At 39.1% G+C, this 18,728-nt stretch overlaps 1 protein-coding gene across 1 annotated transcript in view; it reads left to right on the forward strand.

Moving 5' to 3' along the window:
- Positions 1-142: 142 nt before the first annotated feature.
- LOC136804875 (mucin-12-like) overlaps positions 143-18,728 on the forward strand; it is a 42,797-nt gene continuing 24,211 nt past the window's right edge. Inside the window, exons 1-29 of the mRNA XM_067061389.1 lie at positions 143-214; positions 503-649; positions 966-1,101; positions 1,293-3,386; positions 3,565-3,843; positions 4,278-4,646; positions 5,202-5,417; positions 5,622-6,341; positions 6,608-6,723; positions 6,907-6,953; positions 7,220-7,380; positions 7,739-8,683; positions 8,959-9,165; positions 9,346-10,110; positions 10,352-10,483; positions 10,747-10,969; positions 11,229-11,494; positions 11,924-12,253; positions 12,527-12,823; positions 13,778-14,077; positions 14,252-14,308; positions 14,507-14,689; positions 14,968-15,561; positions 15,833-16,135; positions 16,435-16,560; positions 16,882-17,049; positions 17,310-17,591; positions 17,798-18,046; positions 18,285-18,647. Coding sequence (XP_066917490.1) covers positions 1,053-1,101; positions 1,293-3,386; positions 3,565-3,843; positions 4,278-4,646; positions 5,202-5,417; positions 5,622-6,341; positions 6,608-6,723; positions 6,907-6,953; positions 7,220-7,380; positions 7,739-8,683; positions 8,959-9,165; positions 9,346-10,110; positions 10,352-10,483; positions 10,747-10,969; positions 11,229-11,494; positions 11,924-12,253; positions 12,527-12,823; positions 13,778-14,077; positions 14,252-14,308; positions 14,507-14,689; positions 14,968-15,561; positions 15,833-16,135; positions 16,435-16,560; positions 16,882-17,049; positions 17,310-17,591; positions 17,798-18,046; positions 18,285-18,647 — 9,841 coding nt within the window. The 5' untranslated portion in view covers positions 143-214; positions 503-649; positions 966-1,052. The remainder of the gene's footprint in view (positions 215-502; positions 650-965; positions 1,102-1,292; positions 3,387-3,564; positions 3,844-4,277; positions 4,647-5,201; positions 5,418-5,621; positions 6,342-6,607; positions 6,724-6,906; positions 6,954-7,219; positions 7,381-7,738; positions 8,684-8,958; positions 9,166-9,345; positions 10,111-10,351; positions 10,484-10,746; positions 10,970-11,228; positions 11,495-11,923; positions 12,254-12,526; positions 12,824-13,777; positions 14,078-14,251; positions 14,309-14,506; positions 14,690-14,967; positions 15,562-15,832; positions 16,136-16,434; positions 16,561-16,881; positions 17,050-17,309; positions 17,592-17,797; positions 18,047-18,284; positions 18,648-18,728) is intronic.

Raw genomic sequence — 18,728 nt, forward strand, 5'->3', positions numbered from 1 at the left:
TTTTGGTATTTTTCGTAATTATTTTTTTACAAATCGCCCGTAAATGATACTTGAGTTTGAATTACTTTTCATAACTTTGTTAATGATTTGATTAATGTATTGATTGATTATTGATTTCTATCGATTGGTTTATTTAATTTTTAGGTTTAATTATAAGAAAACGATGGGTATAACCAGCTAATAATTACATAACATCATTGAAAAGCTTCAAGAGGTAATAATAAATTTTGATCTGATCCGAATTTCGCTGCTGCTTTCACTGGCATCATTTGCTTGAAGTTAATTGGAGTCATGAGATCTTGGGATTTTTTGCCATTATATATGGTATTTAGTCTGTTTTTCAAGGGAGCCACAAAATTGATGTTAATTTTTACTGCCAGTTTTTCTTGAAGAGCTTTTTGCCGAATTACTTTAAAACTCATCTGAAAAAGATGCTTTTCACAAGGTTGACTATTAAACTTGACCTCACATAAACTTTCTTTCGTTTCCTTTTGTCTTTCAGTTTGAAGCTTCAAAAGCCTACATTTTGAATTGTTTCTCAGTTTCGTTTTCGTACGAATAGACATGAAAATGAGATTGTGTCAAGATGTCCTTTCACAATTATTCATTTTATTGGTTTTGGTTGAAAGCATCTTGTTAATACCAATTGGTAAGCTTTCATAAAAAATTTCATTTAATCACAAATTCATCTTTTCAACTGAAGTTTTACAACCTGTTTATCGTTTGGAAGAGTCTTTGGAAATGAATAAATTACCCTTTAGCCAATCCCTCCAAGACATTTCTTCTCCTATGTGTTTCATGTGAATAGATGCCTCAATAGTGTGATAAGTGGGAAAATTTCAAAACTTCGGAAAAATCACTGAAATGAAATTTGTTTAGAATTTTCTTTCACATCAAACATGGAAACATTGAAATGATTTAAATCTCGCTAGAAAGCTTGGACAATTTCTTTCTTTTCTACGCAGAAAACCATCACCATCACTCGCATCACCACCACCACCATAGAGACCGACGAACGTTACACCGCCACAAACGAACCACCAAACGTGACAATGTTGTCTTGTTTGGCAAAACCTGTGGAATATGATAACACATTGCCAAGTAAGATGACATTCTTCTAATTTTTGTTCGGGAGATTGTGAATTTATCGTTGAAATACAAGTTTTTGTAACTTCATCATTAGTATCAGCCGTAATCCGTCTTTCAAACATCCATTTTTATCATTTTAAAGATAATTAAATAATTCTTAAGATAACTCGTTTAACGATCCTAACTTTTACTTTTCTTTATAGATCCTGAGCGTTATATCTCCAACAGTTACTACCGTTCTGCTGTCCCTGAAAACACGGGACAACCGGAGAGCTTAGGAGCTTCAGGAAATAGCATTCAACCTGTGGTTCCTATCATACAACAGTATGCAGGCCCCCAGGGACCAACAGCAATGCCTCCTACTTCGCGTCCACCAACCTCGCGTCCACCAACCACTGGTCCTCAAGGTACCACAAGACGTCAAACAACAATGCGAAGAACTACCAGAGCACCTACTACAATGGCTCCATCTGGCCCAACGCCGCCAACCGGTACAGGAGCGCCACAGGGTACCACTGTTCCTCCTGAAGTGAATATAGACAATGAGATGATTTTCGGACGTTTAGCTCCGAACAACAGAACAAGTAGTCGAAATATGACTGGGGAACAAAGCCTAGCATACGTTCCAAATAGTAGTACATCTGAGCAAACCAACCCAGCAACTACTGCTAAACCATTCTGGGATAATGTAGCGGCCAGCCAAGAATACAACCCTTACCTACCAACAGAATCACCGACTTCAAATGCGTCACAACCAACAGAGGTTGCAACGACTGCAGCACCTGACGTACAAACGACTCCAGAGTTCAATCCTTATCTACCAGTAGAGCAACCACAAACATTAAACGCTACAGCTCCACCACTGCAGGAACCAACCCTCTTATACAGTAACCAATCAAATCCAGAACCAGAACCTTACAACCCATACCTTCCACCAGCGGAGCCGCAAAATACAACAGAGGAAGTTCTTCCTCCTTATATTCCTCCACCCGTGTACCAGCCAGACGGCCAACAGCCGGCCACCAACCAACACAATGTTTCTTTGGATAACAAACTTAACACCATTTATAACCAAGTTACATTACCAGCAGAAAAAATCCAACAAAATACAGCTTTCCCAGCTCCTACAGAAGAGTTCCAACAAAATTCAACATTATCACTACCTACAGACTATTATCGAGTCAATGAAACTTCATCACAACCGACAATAATGCCCAATACAGAACCAGCTTCACCAGAACCTCTGGAGATCATCAAATTAAATGAGACAATGCCAATAACTCCTTATGGTATGTTTAATGCTTCAGCTACGACCCCAACAATTGCTCCTGCACCTGCTTCAATGGCTTCTCCGATGTCAAACAATAGCGGTCCGTCACTTGTGATGGTCGGAAGAATTAAACAACAAAACATTCAAGTTTCGGTTGCAGACAAAGCTGTTAATCCTGAGAACTTGGAACAGGAATTCAACAATGGTAACTTTACACCAGACAACACAATGGAGTACAATAAACAACAGAAATTCACATCCATTCAAGGTATGAACCAGTCACCATCTGGTGATAGCACAACGTTTGGACTCTACCAACAACAACACCGTGAGGAGATGAAACAAACTCCAGAACAACCAAACGAAACTGCCGGTCAACCCACATTTGAGACAAATCAACCAGATCACAACCCGTATTTGCCAGCAAACCAAACCTACCAACCCACAGAGACAGCAAGTCAACCAGCTTCTTACCCAACCACATACCAAGCTTATCAACCTCAACAACCCACTTACATTTATAATCCTTATGCGCCAGTAAACCAAACAGCGTCTCAAGATACATCAGCTCAACCGACCAATGAGCAGCCAGCCTACAATCCATATCTACCAACAAACGAAACTTCGCCAGAAGCTTCAACCACGTATTACCCAACCAGCACAAGTACTACTCCTCAAAGTCAAACTCAACCAAGCCCATATGCAGCTTCTACAACCTACAATCTAGCAGATACAACCACCACACAAAATCAACCTCAAGCCAGCTACACACCAGCTGATTCAAGCACTGCTTCCTACCAAACACCAGCACCTTCAAACACAACAGCTTATCAATATCCAAAAACAGAAGGCCAACAAGCTCAACAACCAAGTGCTTATGCTACAGCTTCAACCGTTACCAATCAAACATCATCTAACCTGTATCCAGGACAATCTTCTAGCTCTTCATCGTCAAGCTCTTCGGCATCTTCATCTGCTTCGGCGGGTGCGGGCGCTGGAGCAGGAACAAGCACAGGCTCAATGTCAGGTAAGAATTTTTTATCATATTTAGTTTAAGACATGAAAACCAAATTAGGCACTTATAAAAGGTTTTCTTATTTTTCCTCATAAGAAAATCAATACTAGGGATGAAATAATTGCACAAAACTTTTTAACTGATCAGACTCTATTTCTCATTTATTTTCCATCATTTATTTTTTGAACAGGAATCAGTCTAGACTTCCCATCAATTGATCTTGACAAATACAATCACAGCATGCCTTCAGTTATAATCATTAACACTCATGCTAACGCACAACCAGAGCGTCGCCCAGCCAGCAACCCACAACAATTAGACACAGCCTTATCTGAGATTGGAAAAGTCGCGCGGCCACTCATGATGAATTCGACCGCGAGCACGAACATGACTTTGAGTGATGGCAATTTACCAACAACTGGTGCTTCAAAGAATGGTCCGCATTTGTATGCTGCCAAACCTTCTACTGGTAAGATTTTTAAGGTTGACGTGAAATGATTCTCAAATAAAGGTTGACATGGTAAATTTACTGGCATTTATTGTAAAATCGACTTACAGTTGGCGCTATTAATTCGATTCTCAAAGGTTGAAATTTTTGGATTTGATTTTCATTGAATAAGAAAGAGAGCGTATCGAATAGTAGAGCGTCGTTTAGGAGAGTTTCTTGTTGATGGTGACAATATTATCAAATAATGGAGCGTATCGAAAATTAGAACGTCGAATCGGAAATGTCAACTGTTTGTCCTTCGCTTGATACAAATTCTATGAATTAGTAACAAACCAATCGCCAGATGCCATTTTTCTACTCAAATTTCATCGAGGATGGCAATCAAAAAAACGTTTTTCTTAAAATCTAAAGTTTAATGGCATCAAAATTTCAATGATTAATCTTGTTTTTTTCAGACGCTGACAACATCAGTAACATCAGTAAATGTCAGTACGATCAAATCGTCGCCTCGTCACAACCAGAAGTTGACGACATGTTCACACCAGATTGTATGGAAGACGGTTCATACAAACCAATCCAATGCTACGAAAAACCCGGCGTCGGTAAATGGTGTTGGTGTGTCGACAAGAATGGTCTAGAAGTAATCGGATCTAAAGTCGAAAATACGGCAAATGCCGGTAATCTGACAGCTGAGAAATGCGACGAACATCAACGACAAAATCCGTCGGATGATTATTGGACGGCTTTCTATCGGCATTCGACGTCAACTTCTCCTGGCACCACGACGACAACTCCAAAACCAATTTTAGAAATTGATCAACCATGTAAGAATTGTTTTCCATATTCATTCTCGTAATTCGAAGCAGATTTCAAATGGCTTTTGTATTCGTTGGTTACCTTATTACACGAATATTACTAGTCATTTTATTAACACGAATTGAAGATTTCGTGTTAATAAAAACCCCCTTAATTAAAACCAGCCCATGGCTCGAAATAACGATTTCAACTGGGTCGGACAAAATGTCCGACAGGGGTTGTTTTTGGCTTAGAAATGATCAATTTTGGGTCGGACATGGGGCACATTGGGTCGGACAATGTCCGATGTCTGACCGCTATTTCGAGCCCTGTGCAGCCATGGTGTCCTTAAAAAAGGAATAAAATTCGTGTTAATTTTTGGAGTGTTAATTCCAAGGCCGTTGAATACTTGCGTAGTAATATTCGTGGAATAAGGTAGATCATTTGAAAGCAATACACCTATTGAGCACTGACCAAAGCTTGACTGAACTCAACAATAGGGGTACAGAAAAGCTAACGGTTTTAAACTTCTATGATATAAAAAACTATTTAAATCTTACTTTTTATCTCCTATCGTTTTTTAGTACTTTCACAATGTCAAAAGGAAAAGCGTCTATCAAAATCACCAATGATCAAAGGAGACATTTACACTCCCGACTGCAACAAAGACGGTTCATACAAGAAGAGACAATGTTTTACTCACCTTCTGTATGGGAAACAATGCTGGTGTGTTGACAAAAGAGGTCAAGAAATCTTGGGTACTAGACGAGTAGATGGATCACACCCTGATTGCTCTAAAGGTAAGAGAAATAAAGATATTTACAACTCGGCTTCATGGCTATCATTGTATCAACATTAATCATGAAAGGTTTGATAATCTGAGTGGATATTAGAAATTCTATTATTTACTAGTCTGAAATTAGATTTTATTTATTTCATTTTGAGCCTCCAATTTTAAGCAAGGATTTCTTTAATTATTTTTAATCTTCTTCTTTTTCGTTTAGTTTCCAAAGAACTCTGTGCATACAAACCAAAGAATGGAAAATGTGACTTGCATATCACAAAATTCTTTTTCAACGTTGAAACTAAAGAATGCGAATTCTTTGTCTACTCCGGTTGCGGTGGCAACGCCAATAATTTCATGACTGCTGTTGAGTGCGAGTCCACTTGTAAGAAGGGAGAGGCCGTCAGGATTAGTGAACCGGAAAAAAAACCGACGGCTTCATCTGCGCAAGCCCCTCAACCGGTATCCGTGATAGCACAGAAGCCGTATCCGTCTACAGCAGCTCAAACAACCGCCCCTGTCTCACAACCTCAACCGACTGGCGTCGTTTCACAGCCTGCCGGAGCTGCAGTAACCAGTCCGTCTGTCCCGGCTTCCAACTCAAAGACGTTGTTGCCTCTTCATACGGTAGTTTACACACCGGTAATGCCTTCAGCTGCCAACGTCCCAACAAATACAACGCAATCAAACACTCCTCTATACACTCCACCAAGCCAAACTGCTTCTCTTTTGAATGTAAAGCAACCAAAGACTCCAGCCTCTACGACAACGACTACAGGCGCTAAACGAATGTTACCTGGAACACCGGCTAGTGCACAGCAAAGGGACGTTGTTCGTGAATACCCTACCAAAGGTCAAGCTTGCGTTAACACGACCTACGGTTGTTGCGAAGACGGAAATTCTCCGGCTGCTGGTGAAAACAAAGAAGGATGTCCAGAAAGTAAGTAACTTTCCCTGTCTCCAAAAATTACTGTACCTCAGGTTTGTGAAGTTTTCTGGTTACCTCAAGATTGGTGTCCCTTATATTACCACTGTCTCAAAATCCATTACACAGAGTGACAATTTGCCTCGTCAAATTCTTTTATGACACTGTCTCATAAATTCAGCAAGAAAGTTGCGATACTTTGACTATGCTTCCAAATAATGTTTATAAGAGCAACAGCGTGTCCACCAGTTTCTCACTTAACATTCATCATTTCGTTACAGAGAATTGTCCTTGCACAAAGATTGTTGTGGAATTCGGATCGAAATTTGGATTTACTCCGGAATTATTTGAGCCAGAAAACCCAGCATTCCTAGAATACAAAGAAACACTGCAAAAGGTAAATGCATAATAAATGATAATTTTTTTCATAAAGTAGGTCCTTAGCCACAATGAAAAGCACAAAGTTGTGAAAGTTTGTAAGGATTTAAGGTAAATTTTATTTGACTGAAAACGGTGACAGTCGAAATCTATTCATCATGCCAATCTTAATTAATATTTCTCATTTCATTTTTGTCATTAGCGTTTGTTGGCAAACAGTGCTGGAAACATAACCGAGATCTCATGCAGGTAAAAAGTACTCCCTTTATCAATCTTCACTGCAGTTCATAACAAACCTATTAAATCATCTATTTTGTCATTCTAAACCAAAAAAAAGGCAATACAGTTTAGACTTAAAATTAAAAAACTAATAAACTTTGATTAGTCTCTTTTACTTCTATTCTCACTTAGAAATTTCCTTAAGATTGATTAGTTTTTCGTCTAAAAAAGCAGAAAGTCAAATCCAAAAGACTGTTCACTACCTGATTTAACACCCAATTTTTATTTCCATCTAGCCCTCGAGAAATGTCCCATGGTGCAGCTGCAAGAACTGAAGTTGTCATGGCGATCGAATACAAAGAAGCACAACCAGAACCGATCAAGAAATTGAAAGAGCTTATTGATTCACATCCTACGGTTTACTTTGCTGGATCCTTCATCGCTGCAAGTGCTGAAGGTATTAACTTTGATTCTAGTGCCTGTTTTTGAAACTAAAAAAATTGTCAAACATTTCTATTCAACCGAGACACAGACTTATAAAATTTAAGATTGGTTTTAGAAGTGACGTTTTGCATCATACATTTCATCTTGAAAGTATACTTAACAACAGCTTCATCTGTATTTTTAAGAATATTATTGAATCTGTTGTTGCTTACACTTTATCCCTCTTTATGGTTTTGACCTATCAGCTGAGAATTTGTATTAGGAATAGTTATGACCTATCAACTCTAGTTCTTTTTTCCAAAGCAAAACTGAGGATTTGTTTTGTGAATAGTCATTAAATTTTTTTTTGTTTTTTCGTTTTTTTCCATCAGGCCAAAACAGTAACAGTAAGCAACAAACTTCGAAACCATTAATCGCAATGGTAGGTGGAAACGGTGAAAAAAGTAACCTAGCGCCCGAGCTCAACGAAACACCTTTCAAAATGTTCGCCTCACCTGAAACACAGCTTGAATCTCAAGGTGTTGCACGCGACGAGGTCGACGAAAAAGAGAACGAATCAGAGTCAGGTCAGCCGAAAAAGAAGTTAACTTTAATGCTTGCTCGACCATTGAAATATTTCCAGATGGGAAAATACATGCCTCATATTGATGCAGGAAACCCAGCCCTGGTGCTTCCCGCCAAAGAAGGCGATGGAACATTCGAAGCTCTCAAAGTCTATGCTCCTTATGCTTCCCATTATAATCGAGACATGATTCCAATCTACAACAAGAATGGCAAAAAGATTGCAAACTTCCCTTACAATTCTGGATTAGAAAATTACAAAACTGACTCACACAAACGTAACCATGTACCTCACTCCAGTAACCGAATGTCGGTCACTGCACAACAATCAATGACTTACATGTCAATGCATCTCAGTTTTGAAACTTACCAAGGAAACGAAATCGGCGACGAATCGGACAACCGAAATAATGGTACCATGTGGGGCGCCGCCACTCTAATGGCTACCAACTACTCTTGTGGTATGGCTTGCCGCCTGACGGGTGGTGCCATCCTGTTAGATGGGGACCATTTCAGACAGAAGCCTACTAAAGCTGTGACAGTTGCATCATGGGTCAAGTTACGCTCGGTTCAAGGACGACATATCGTTTTTTCAACTGATTACACTGGGTCCGGTGGTCATTTCCATTTTGAAGTTGTTGATGGTCGAATTCGTTGGTTGTATACTGGTGAAGTCTTTGATGTGTGGACCCAAAATGCAGTAGTCGAGGACAACCAATGGGTCCACTTGGCTGGTACATACGACTCCACTCAAAGTGAGTTTATTTTGAATCATAGTTTCCAAACTATTTCCACAGACGTCTTTCAGTAGAGACACTTCTTTAAATAAACTGTCTTAAATACCCAAATTTTAAACGAATTTTAATGATAACATTTTACATATTTGCAATCAGTTCATTACCTAATGTTCACAATTTTAACTTTTATAACTTCATTTTTAGCTTGAATAATGATTCTTTTTTGATATGTTTCCCTCGAAATTAATCATCATAGGCAATCGTTTTAAAATTTCTCAACCTCTCAACAATAGGAAAAGCATCCGTTTACATCAATGCCCAGCTCTACAATACCACATCAGGATCTGGTGTCAGCATTTCTGAAGATTGGGGTCATAAAGCCGAGATTGGTAGTACTCTTCCCGAGTATGACTTGAATGGTTTCGTGGATGAGTTCTACTTGTTCTCTAAAGCCTTATCAAGGGAAGATATCTTGTCGCTGGTACAAGCTTGCAGTTATGGTATGGATAAATTATTATATATTTTAATTAACTATATTAACTTCATAGAACTCCAGGGACTTTGATATGTTCTTCAGTTCTGATTGTTATTCAAACGAGGTTTGAGTTTTGTCCACTCGATTTTCTAATGAACATTTTACATTTGTTAGTCTTCACTCTCTTTTTCTTCTTTTTCGTCAGGAATTCCATCGCCGATGTTCGGTTTGAAGAAACCATGCAAAGGATGTAACCAGACCACCACTTCAGTACCCACCCTCTCACCCGCCCTCACAACTACCGCCTCCGGAGGGCTTACTACTACAACTTCGGGAGGAAGTGTGACCCCTACCAGGTCAACTCCTACATCAGGAGGTAGTGTGACACCGACTGGTATAACTACTACTACTTCAGGAGGAGCTGTGACACCTACAGGGTCCACTACTTCTACTTACCACTCAGGTTCAACACCTACCTCGCATACAACTACAACCACTGATGGCAGCATTACCCCAACCAGTTCTTCTACCACTACCCACCATGGAGGGTCTACCCCAACAAGTCATACTAGTACCACTACAGGAAGCAGTGTTACACCCACCGGGTCTACCACCACAACCCATCATAGTGGGTCTACACACACTACCACTACAGGAAGCAGTGTGACACCTACAGAGTCTACTACTAGTACCCACCACGGAGGTTCAACTCCTACCTCCCATACAACTACTACCTCAGGAAGCAGTGTGACGCCAACAGGGTCTACCACAACTACCCATCATGGTGGTTCTACACACACTTCCACCAGTACACCAGGAGGAGGTAGCGTGACACCTACTGGGGCCACTACCACAACCTCTGGTCTAGCATCAACAACAACTTCAGTGACAGAAGCAACTAGCAAAGCAACAACAACAGCCGTTCCAACGATCTCTACAACACCTTCTCAATCTACCAACACAAGTACAGGTTAGAAAGACTCTTCTTACTTTTTTACAAGAGACAATTACAAATGTCAAAATACTTTCTTCTTTCGATTATGCCAAAAAATCCACTCCGGAGATTTTTGTTATGGGGGTCCTTAAGAATGGTTCTTAGTTATACTCGATTCATTTTTCAAGGAGAAATATTAAGCGAAATATCAATATCAAGTCGAAAAAAAAATATTCAAAGTTGATATTAATATTAATCTTCTTTTATGCTTGTTTAGTACCACCCATCCGTTCGTGTAGGGAATATTACGATCGTTGCAATCGACGACGTGACGGTGTTTACCGACTCACCACGTCAGGTGGCGATGAAGAATCGTATAAAACGTACTGTGACATGAGCAGAGATCAAGGTCAGTAGAAATTACTATTACTCCATTTCAGTGCACGAAATCCGCTTTTCTACTCTTTATTCGTGTTTTTTATTTTTCATTTTCTGATTTTATTCATATGCGAAAGCTCAACATTAAAGGCGCGCTAAGCTTATAAAAAATCATAAACTTTAGTTCCGTACGTTTTACACTCTAAGCTTGGCAGGGTTTGGGAAACCTTAGATTCTCCAATTCAAAGAAATTATCAATGTAGAAATCCTGAAGTATTTCTTTTGAACATTTAGGTGGATGGACACTCCTGGTTACCAGTAAGATGCCAGGAACCGAATGGAACACAAACACGATCAAGAATCGAAATACAGAGAACCCATCATTACAATCTGATTTCTCCATGTTGTCACGAGGAGATGAAATCACCAGGATCGTTGATGGTGAATTTGAATATCGTCTTGAAGCAGGTGAACCAGGACAGTTTGGTGGTATCTGGAGAGCTCCAGCTGATTACAAGTAAGAAAGTCTTTTTCATTTCATGACGGTTTATTTAATCTCTGTGGTAATAGGCAGAACTTTTATGTTGCGAACTTTGAGTTTTTAAAAAAGAAAGTCATCTTTGCAGTCAACACACAGTCATTACGTCGTTTACGTTTAAGTATATGATATGATAATGTTAAAATTTTGGATATTTGTACAAAAAGGTGACATTTTAATTTAAATCTTTCTAAAAATCTAACACAACTCCATAATTTCTCTGTCTTATTTTTCCTAGAATCTACTCAACCATGTCCAATCAAACAGACATTGTATTAGTCAAGAAATTCAGCCAATGGAATTACGTTTCATCCAGCATTCGCTACCGTATGCCCTACCTAGCTATCAACAGTAAGAACGCCTTGTTGACCACAGCTGAAAACCCTGACCAGGATTTCTATGGTACAATCATTGCCAAGAACAGGACCTACATTCCAGCACCATGGATTGAAGATGTTGCTGAGAATCCTCTTCATATCTGGTACTGGCTACGTGAAGCTAAAGGTTCGATATCCATTGCTGACTCTATTCTTGCTTTGGAGCCACTTATATTTCCCTTAGTGTTTTTGCTACCTAGCAGATCAAAGTTCTTCGTCAGGTTTCTCTTTGCATTTATAACGAAATGGAAAAGTTTCTAAAACTAAGCACATTTTTTTATAGTCTTTCCCTAGAATTTTGAGAAAGGCTCTTAATTGGGGATTTACCTTTGCAAACAGTCTCTTTATCAAAGTCTTTACAGTGGAGTCTCCATTACTCGAACACGCACGGGGAATACAAATTTGTACGAGTTAAGGCAATTTTGAGTTAAGAAGTAAGGTTAAGGTATTGACTACAACTGAATGGTCCATAAAACTTGCTCGAGTTAAGGAGACCTTCGAGTTATAGAGGTTTGAGTTACCTGTATTTTCTGACATTCCATTCTGTATTACTTAGGAGAAACAGAAGCGATCCCAAGCGAATCGGCTACCGGCTCCTCAATTAATATCTTCTTTTACAACGTCGAGGTCGTCAACAATGTCACTCGTATTGTTCTCGAATGGACTCTAGGATCAGAAAAGAAAACACAGATCTTAGAACCAAACAGTGTAACACGCATGGTTAATGAACTCCGCACGACCGTCCCACAACCGCCAGGTGTGACCTTTAAAGTGATGAGACAAGACGACAGGTCTTCTCTTTTGATCAATAACTTGGAAGAAATGGAAGTTTTACCTTCAACATCTCGTGAAGAATTTACAGTTCTTGATGTCGTTGCTTCAAGAGGTAAGAACTATCTTTGGTATCCCAGTAGCTTTCTCTCACGCTTCTTTGTCTTTATTTATTTCAAATTAACCACATTTATTGTTGCCGTTATGTATACATAATTCGAACACACACTTGGAAAATCCATTCGAGTTATGGGAACTGGATTAAAAAAGTTTACTAACTGTTCATGTTCAAGCTAGATCTATAGGGACTCGCTTGTAGCTCAAAATAACAGGCTAACTGTTTCATAAAACATGTTTTTAATTGATTTACCTTATTTCTTACCTTCAGACAACAGTGGTGAAGAGTCACACATGTATTACTTCAACTACCAATTCGTCAACAAGGCAGGAGTACAGATCGAAATCTCCTTCACAGAGTTCGGACGTCCGGAAAAAGTCACTTTAGACATTGATGACGTATTGAACTGGTTACGTATCTTCCGTGCTCGCTCTCCACCGTCCTTCGTTTTGAAAGCCAACATTAAATCCAATGATCAACCCATTAAGATCAACGGAGAAGAGTCATATAAAATGACACCAAATACTCACCGTGATGAAGTGTTTGTTATTGATGTTTCGGCAAACGGTAAGATTTTCATTTGTTTATTCGTCCTCGCACTATGTGCCGAAGTTGAACTTTTGAATAAAGAAGATCTCTCAAGAAAGAAAAACAAAATCGATTTAGCATCTTTCAGTCAGGAGTTTAATTGATTTACAGGCGATTTTCATTGTCAGTGGAACCTCTAATTAGCGGACACCATCGGGGAAAGGGGTTAGTGTCCGCTAATTAGAAGTGTCCGCCTTTTAAAAACTTTTGATCTCGGAGCTCCAATTTTGAAATTAGGCCATCCCTGGGTGTCGAAAATACAAAATTGGGGTCTAAAGTACTTATCTGCAGACACTAGGCCATAGAAGAGCTCGAGTGACTGACAAGAGGTTAAATCGAGGTGGTGGGTACGGACTTGAAGTACCAGTGATTTATGATTTCTTTGGCCCACCTAAATTCGTTGGATGCGTCAAGGGAAAACTGGAAATTTGTAGAAATAATTTGAATAATAAGACCAGTGTTGCAACTTTTCCGTCTGTAGACGGAAATCCGTCCGGTTGAGATTCTTCACAAAGATTTCCGTCCCAATTGTGAGATTTGGAGAAACAGAAATTACGAATTTTTTTTGTCTAATTGTGAATTTTCCGTCAAAATTTACCAAATGTGGTTGCAACACTATATGACTAATACTAAGTGCTTGAAATAAAAATATCTAAAAATTTTCAATTTTGGACGTCTGTGACCCGTTTGATATTCAACGTCCGCTAATTGGAGAGCTAAAATAAGGGTTTTGGCCATTTCGTGCGAAAAAATTTGTCCGCTAATCAGAGGGTCCGCTAATTGAGTGTCCGCCTTTTAGAAACTTTTTTATGAGGATTTGACTAGGAAACGGCCGGGGAAAATGAAATTGTCCGCTAATCAGAGGTGTCCGCCTTTTAGAGTGTCCGTTAATTAGAGGTTTTACTGTATATCATTTTTTATCCCAATTTTCAGGAAACGACGTTCTACAAACACCACAGCATTATTTCATCAACTTTAACATTCAAAACAATGCCGGTACTCGAGTCACGGTAACGTGGCGCGACGGTATCAAAGAAACCGACGTCGACGAAAATGCGAGAGGTGCCGTTTCTTACAACCTGACGTCGTACGTCAAGCAGTTACCGAAATACAACTTGAATGTTGTTAGATACGGAACGAATATTTCGGAATTGATCAATAACCAACAAGTGATTGAGGTCACACCAACATTGACCAATCAGCAAGGATCCACCTTAACTGTCACCTCCTCAGGTACGGTTTCCAAGCGCGCGTAATCTTCAGTAGTTATCCAACTTTTCCGTCTCATCAATATATAAAAACTGACGCAAAATCTCTAAAAAATTGAATAAATAGGTATAAACTTCTCGTGGCATAGATTTTGTAAAATATGTCACCATCTAACATAATGTTATTGTTTTTCTACAGGAATTGTCGGACCTGCTACAGAATATCTTCGTGAAGATCCCGTTTGTCCTCCTTCAAGTAAGTCAAAACACTCTATTGCTTGCTAAATTGCTAGGATTCATTTGGAGCCTTGCGATGATATCGGTGTTTTCTGATTCCAAACAAGTCTTCCAATATGACGTTTTTTAAAGAAATTCTTACATTTTTGCTTCATTATATAGGCTTTAACTAGTGTCTTGATCTTTTTAATAATGATTCATGTTATTTCTTTTCTAGTTGATGGAGATTACACAGAATGGTCTGATTGGACAGTCTGCAGCGCCACATGTGGTCTAGGATACAAAACCAGGACCCGAACGTGCACTGACCCCACACCTGAGAACGGTGGTCGAACCTGCCTTGACCAGGGTCTTGGTGGACCTTTTGAGCATGCGCAATGCTCACTTAACCCATGTGATGGTAAGTTTCGTTGCTCGAAGTAATCACCCTGAAGTTTTCTTTCTACTTTGCAAATTTACATTTAGTTCTTTAACTACTCCTAATTTTAGCTTCTCTCAATTGTTAACGTTTATCCAACTTTAAATGGATGTTAGATGGGGTTATAACCAAGAAAATGACTTTTGCTTTTTGGTTCTTTAGATAAAAACCCATGAAGCTATAAAGCATGTCTCATCTATCTTTGCTTGTTTTGACCAGCTTTGATATAATTATTTTGTTTTTTCTTTTTATCTTTGTAGAAGTTACCGGCAAACGGACATACAAACGTCACATTTTGGTTTACAACTTGGTTGACAGCGAGGTCACACTCATTGGAACACAAAACGGTACCAAACAGTATGAGAAAAGCATCCTCCCAGGACGTCGTACGGAAGATTACAAAGAAATCATCAGTGACGACGTTCCCGATTCGTTTATTTATACTGTAACCAATAGCAACTACGACGTCAAATTCTACATCAACGGCGTCGATACGTACACCGTAGATTGGCAAGAATTTGACGTCTATAATGTTCTTTATATCGTACGTAACCCTGGAGACCACGGCGGTGAGAAACGTCTTTATTACATCAATATCGATTTCATCAATTTGGCTTCTGGCAATGCGTCAGTTCAGTACAAAGAATTTGAGGATGACAGAGAACGTATCGTATTTGTCGGAACTCAATACACCGTTGACGTGGTTGTTATGGCAACACGTCGTCCGGAATTCAACATGATTTCGAGAGAATGGAACCAAGATAAAGTATACTATTTGAACGGACAAACGTCGTGGTTGGTTCAAGGATCAGAATTTAAAGGAGAAAGACACGTGATTAGAATTACAGATCAAGGTTGGTTGAACTTATATCCCTTTTAAGTCTTGGGGTCTTTGCAGTTTTTGTTGTGTACCCACTTTTCTCTGCTAAGTATTTTTTCGAATCTAGATATGTGAAAACTAAAACTTCACATAAAGGGATTTCAAAATAGTTTTTAGCTCTCACGAATAGTATTTTCTTACTATTGGTAGCTGCAAGATGCAGTATATCGTAGTGATATAAGAAATATATTCAAAATACACAGACTTTCAACTGTTATACTATTGATATCAACTTTATTTTGAAGGTATTACAAGCCCGCCACCTGTCATTCGAACCTACTACCTCAACATTGAGCTTGTCAACAACGCAAACACAACAGTCATTATCGAGTTCCAAGGTTACGCGTCACCCATTCGTCTACCTTACCTTGGTGTAGCGCGTATTTATGAGATCATCAACGCGGTCAATCAGCCTGCTGGTATCTCATATCGCGTGTATGAAGAAGGAGGTAATAATGCGACTTTGTTGTATTTGAATGGACAGCAAGAATTGACAGTAACACCTTCCACGAAAGATGAAGCGTACAGGATCATCATCACCGGAGTTGGTAAGAATGTTTGTGTGTTTTTTCTGCCTCTAATCTTTTTTAGTTTTCCCGGTCACTGTTCTTGTTGTTTATGATTCTTGGATGCCTGTCACTGCTTTCATAAATCTTGTCAACAGTTTGGAAATGCGATTGTAAATGTATCTTCCTCGTCAATGGTGGATCTTATAACAGGAACTTAAAGTTTACGACGAAAGGAGTTTCTAATTGTCTATACTCCTTTATGGTGAAACTAACACTTTCCGTTATAAATCTTGAGTCAGCTTAGGCCCGCAACTTCTCTCTATTTCTTTTACACACAGACGGAGGTCAGCCGAACATCAAAGTGTATTACTTAGACCTTGAATTCATCAACGAGTACGGTGAAACAGTTTCTGCTTCATGGACGCAAGATGGACAACAAATCACCCAGCATGTACCTCCCAAAGGTAACTAAAAAATATCAGCAATTTGGAAGTTCCAAGACGATTACCCTGAAAGCAATCACCATTATTACCATCCCGATCATAGATATCATCATAGAATCAATAACACATAAAGTTTTGTAAATCCTCCATAAGTTGTGGATCACGCGCATAACATAATAATTCTCTCTGTCAAAAACATTGAATGACCGCACTTGAAGGTTACCTAATCCTAATTTATATAGGCTGTTGGTGTGCTTTAACAGATTTGTACATAATGAGCTGTGGTTTTGTACAGGTGTGAGACGCATCACTATAATTTCTCAATTTTTCTTCCTTATTCAGGTGAAGCATTTACAGAACACGCGGTGACGGCTTTCCAAGCACCAAGTCCCGTTTACATCGAAGCTAAAATCAACGCCAACAATGAATCGGTCATGGTGAACGGACAATTGATCTTCCCCGTCGTTTATACGGAATATTTAAAAAAGGATGTCATCCGATTCGGAGATGGTAAGTCTAAGATTTGATTCATATCTATCAGCATAACTCAATAAATTCAATGTGATTGGTACTCGAGAATTTGGTACCTAAGCTATTCAACTATTCAACATGTTTTCAAACGAAAATTAAGATATTATTCTAAAAAAAATACATGTGGCGACTTGAATTCCCTTTTTTTTCGTATTAAGCTTTTTGTTGCTAATTTCAAAATACAAAATAACCCAGAATGCTAAGCCAGCTTATTTTTGATGTTTTTCCTCCGTACCCAGGTGTCATCGCTGGTCCATCACAAGTATACTATTTCAATGTTGAAGTTACCAATCTCGGTTCAAACGATGTCGAAATCAAATGGGCCATAGATGGACAGGAACAAAAACAGATTAGCCGCGGTGGTTCTGTAATGGTTATAGCCTCTGCTATGGTGTTGAGTGTGTCTCCAGAGCCTATTTGGTTCACAGGCTACATGAATGGACAAACGGTGTTGTTGAATAACCAACCTTATGTAGAAGTCAAACCAACAACATCTAAAGAAGTCTCCAAAGTTCAAATCGGTAAGATCCCCCTTTCTCCAAATATTTCTACATTAAAGCTATAAAATTGTATTAAACGTTTAGTAGGCTGAAATTTTACCATTTATTCTGGAACCACAAGACCTTTATATAAACTTCTGAGTTAAACCTAAGCCTCTGTTCGTTTGAAATGTTTCAAAATTTATGCATTCCGTTAAATTATATATTCCAATATTTTTAATTTATAGGAAGTTTGGCGCCCTCTACCACCCCAACACCTGGCGGTGGTGGTGGTGGCAGTGGTGAAAGCCGAAACTACTACATAGATGCCACCATTAACAACTATGGATCTGACCCCTTGGACATCAAATACCTCATCGCACAGGGAGGGGAGCAGAAGGTGGAGACAGCTGAAGCAATGACTGCTGTAGGAATCAATCTTACCATCTCAGCTACTTCCCAACCGGCACCCATTTCTTTCCAAGCTTTCAAACAAGGTATAGGATACGATAACTTTGTCTTATACTGTAAAATATCAATGAAACGCAATATTAATGTAATACCTTACAAATTCTTCTTTTTAATATAAAATACTTCTTCAATCGTAATTTGAGTCGTGTAAGTTTCTTATGAAATTATTACATTTTCCCTATATGGACCAAGGGAAATAACGTTTCGCTAATAAAATTTGTCAGAAATATATTTGAACAATGATCCTTCTTTCTTTCCATCCAGGTACCACCGAGATCGTTCCCATGGACGGTTTACAAGAAGTGTTCGTTCAACCGACATTGACCATCTCACGCCGTATCTTGAACATCGGTTCGTCGCAACGTCTCTGGCACTTTATCACGACGCTGGTCAACCAAGAAGAGGAGCCGGTTGTTGTCACTTTCAACAATGGCACGGTCACGAATGTCACGGTAGATCCACTCAGCCAGATGGTTCAATACGTACAAATCCCAAGTGTCAGTCAACCACCTAGCTACACCATAACAGCTTCGAGCTCGACATCTCAGAATTCAGTATTGATCAATGGAAAACCAACTTTCATCGCTGTTGGAAGTCAAAGCCCTACACCGACTACTTTGATTTTAGGTAACTCTTTCTGATATTTTTCGGGAAAAATTATCCACAGATTTTTGCAGGAAATTTGAACAAAGAATATGAAACTCGAGA

This window comes from Clytia hemisphaerica, unplaced genomic scaffold (genome assembly GCF_902728285.1).
Source record: "Clytia hemisphaerica strain Z4C2 unplaced genomic scaffold, Clytia hemisphaerica genome assembly, whole genome shotgun sequence".
NCBI lineage: Eukaryota > Metazoa > Cnidaria > Hydrozoa > Leptothecata > Clytiidae > Clytia > Clytia hemisphaerica.